The 3152-nt window shown below is 22.5% G+C and overlaps 1 protein-coding gene across 1 annotated transcript in view; it reads left to right on the forward strand.

Annotated features, from left to right (window-relative positions):
- The first annotated feature begins 6 nt into the window (after nucleotides 1–6).
- Nucleotides 7–3152, forward strand: part of LOC102671617 (rab11 family-interacting protein 4) — a 16998-nt gene continuing 13852 nt past the window's right edge. The window contains exons 1-2 of the mRNA XM_006616303.2: nucleotides 7–268; nucleotides 1173–1247. Coding sequence (XP_006616366.1) covers nucleotides 30–268; nucleotides 1173–1247 — 314 coding nt within the window. The 5' untranslated portion in view covers nucleotides 7–29. The remainder of the gene's footprint in view (nucleotides 269–1172; nucleotides 1248–3152) is intronic.

Consider the following 3152-nt stretch of genomic DNA (forward strand, 5'->3'; position numbering starts at 1 on the left):
GGAGCCAAAGTGGTCCGCCTTCGCTTTCTATGTCGGTGGACTTGCATAATCTGGTCAATCCGAATCTTCAAGACTCTGGGCATTATTCCGCTAGTCCCGAACACGTTGATGCCATCGCGTCATCTTGTAACATTAAATCTACGAATAATCACGAAGAAGAAGAAAGCTACGAAGCATTTGGATCTGTCGAAGGTGACGCTGATGACGGGGTGGAATCGCTGGGTGGTAGCAGTTCTGCACCTTCACCCACAAGTACTAGTTCTTTCAAGTAAGTTCGCCTCTTTTCTTCTTACTCTTTTCTCTTACTTTCTCTTTCTCTATATATACATATATGTATATACTTATACATTGATTGTTCTTTATGTAATAATATCGATAATACACAAATTGTCGTAATTTTGCGCGCGAATATTTTTAAGTTCAGTAAACTTTAGTTTCTCAATATGTCCTGTAGAGGGTATCATAAGCGTTATATATATAAATAAGAATTATTAAAAAATTACATTAATATTTTTGTTATAGTTAGAAATGAATTTACGATCAAAAATGAAGTACAATTATAATAATATACTAAAAATATTTTATAATTGTTTTTATTGAAATATAATGAATGGTATTTTGACATTCGTTTAAAATACCTCTGATATAAAATCATTCATATACAAATCGTATATAGTATTATTTTTATTTTATATTACGTCTGTTTTAAAATCATTCTATCAAAATATATTTTAATATTCATGTTGAATATGTTTATCTTGTATTAAGTACATTGTAGTTGACACGAAATTTAATACAAATTTTCTCACATTTTATATGTATATCATTCAAACAGATCTATTCCCACGAAATTAATACTTTGCTAACATGTAGAAAAAACTTTCACGTGAAAAGAGAAAATAAAATTGAATATCTTATTATATTCCATATTCTTCAAAATTATTAATCTAATCTTATATTTTCTTTCAATTCTATTTTCTTTCAAATAATTATATGAAAAAAAGAAATCATCAACATAAGAATTGGTAACTTATTTTAAATTTGCAAAATTTTTAAACATATTTTAAATAATTCTTAATTATTAAAATTGAAATTTACATGCTGTAAAAATGTAATATAATTAATTAGATTATAGATAATGTGTTTTGTAAATTTTGTTTTGTTTTAATTAGAAATCCAAGAAGCCCCAATTCAACTATAGGAAGACATTCTTGTCTACGGACATCACTTAGACGAACACCGCCTTGGTAAGATTTTGTTTATTTTTCTTTTCGAAAAAATTCTAAATTTGTCTCTTTTTTAATATCCATTTTTCTTATTTAACTTTATTATATTCATCTATTATATTCATTTATTAATTTCACTAAAAAAATTTACTTTGCTCGAATAAATAAAATAATTTTTAAGTTTATTAATAATTTAAGTTTCATTTTTTTTTTAATTATTTAATATTATACTTCAAAAAATTTTAATATTTCAATTCAATTCAATAATTTAAATTTTTCGCATTGTTTTAATTACATAATTATTAATATAATTTTTTTTACCGCTAGATTACTTTTAAAAATAATAATTGTAATTAAAATTGTATTTAATATTTAAACTTCTTTTATTATTTTTATTATTTTTTTTAAAAAAGAATTTATTATTTTTTTAAAAAAAGAACTCGAATTTTGAATGTTAGAATCCAAACCTCTAATATTTAAAGTACAAACGCGAAATACTTATAAAAGATAGAGTATATTATTAATTCCGATTGTTAAATCGAAAATAGAAAAATAGAAAATTAAGTCGAATATAGTACGTGATTTATACGGCATACAAAAACGAAGTTTACGCATCATTGATATTGTAATCGAGAGATTCGTTACGGAAAAATTTTCGATTACCAAAAAAAAAAAAAAAAACCAAAAACGAGATTAGCGTGTGAAAAAATTACATCTGTGAAATCGACTGATAAATATTACGATCGTCTAATCATATTAATAAACTGAAAAAAAAAACTTATCTTTAATATTTAAGGATAGGGTTATATGAAGAGTTATATTTATTAAATTTCATTAACATGTTTGTAACAATTTATATGACAAGAAGGAAATCATTACCAGTATGCGAAGTACAATATTATAGATATTATATATATAACAATTTTCTATTCTAATGCTATTCACAATTATATCACAAGAATTTTTCAAGATAATATTTACTTCACGAAAACAATTAGTTGAGCAATACGTTTGTAAACTAACTATACAGTTTGTTCACAATTTGTTCATTATTTATTGAAGGAACAAAAAGAAGAAAACGGTTTCGTTAATCGAACGTTTTCATTTTTACATCTATTATCGAATACATCAATATATCAAAATATATCTATGAATATATACAATTGATTACAAAAGTTTTTGACTGCTTGATTATTTTGCTTTTGTTTCAATTTTTCAAAATTGCAAAATTATTCGTTACACATTATTGTAATTTATCTTCATACTATTAAAATATGATTGTAAAATAAAATAGTAAATATTTAATAGTAAATATTTCTTATGTATCGATATCATTTTTTTATTATATCTTGTGTATTATATAATTTAATATAAGATGCATATATATCACATCTAATGTGATCAATTGTATATACATGTCTTGTCTATTTATATGGAAAACTATATTTGAAATTGAATATTGTATCCTTGCCAATGACATTAGAATAGAATCAAATTGTTGATTCTTTTTCATCATAGCATTTAAATAGATATATATGGTATTTTCTTGGCTTCATTTATTATTTCATAATAAATTTTAGCCTTCGTCTATTTTCTTCAATTATTTGATTCATTTATAGAAATTGCGATTTACTTGGTTGACAAATGGAATATTAGATTGTTCGAGAAGATTTTTATAAGATTATTTATTTCATTAATTTTTCGATATTGAAGTAAATGTTATAATAAATCGATGTTGATTAAATATCAAAATCAATGATGATTAAATGGAAAAATAATACAAGGCTGAAATTTATTATTAACATTTATTAAATTTATTATTTTAAAAATTATAAAATTATATTCTATTACGTAAGAATATTTTTCACAATTATATTATTTTTTCTTTCTTTCTTTCTTTTTTTTTTTTTTTTTTTTTTTTTTTTT

This window comes from Apis dorsata, unplaced genomic scaffold, assembly GCF_000469605.1.
Source record: "Apis dorsata unplaced genomic scaffold, Apis dorsata 1.3 scaffold_257, whole genome shotgun sequence".
Lineage (NCBI taxonomy): Eukaryota > Metazoa > Arthropoda > Insecta > Hymenoptera > Apidae > Apis > Apis dorsata.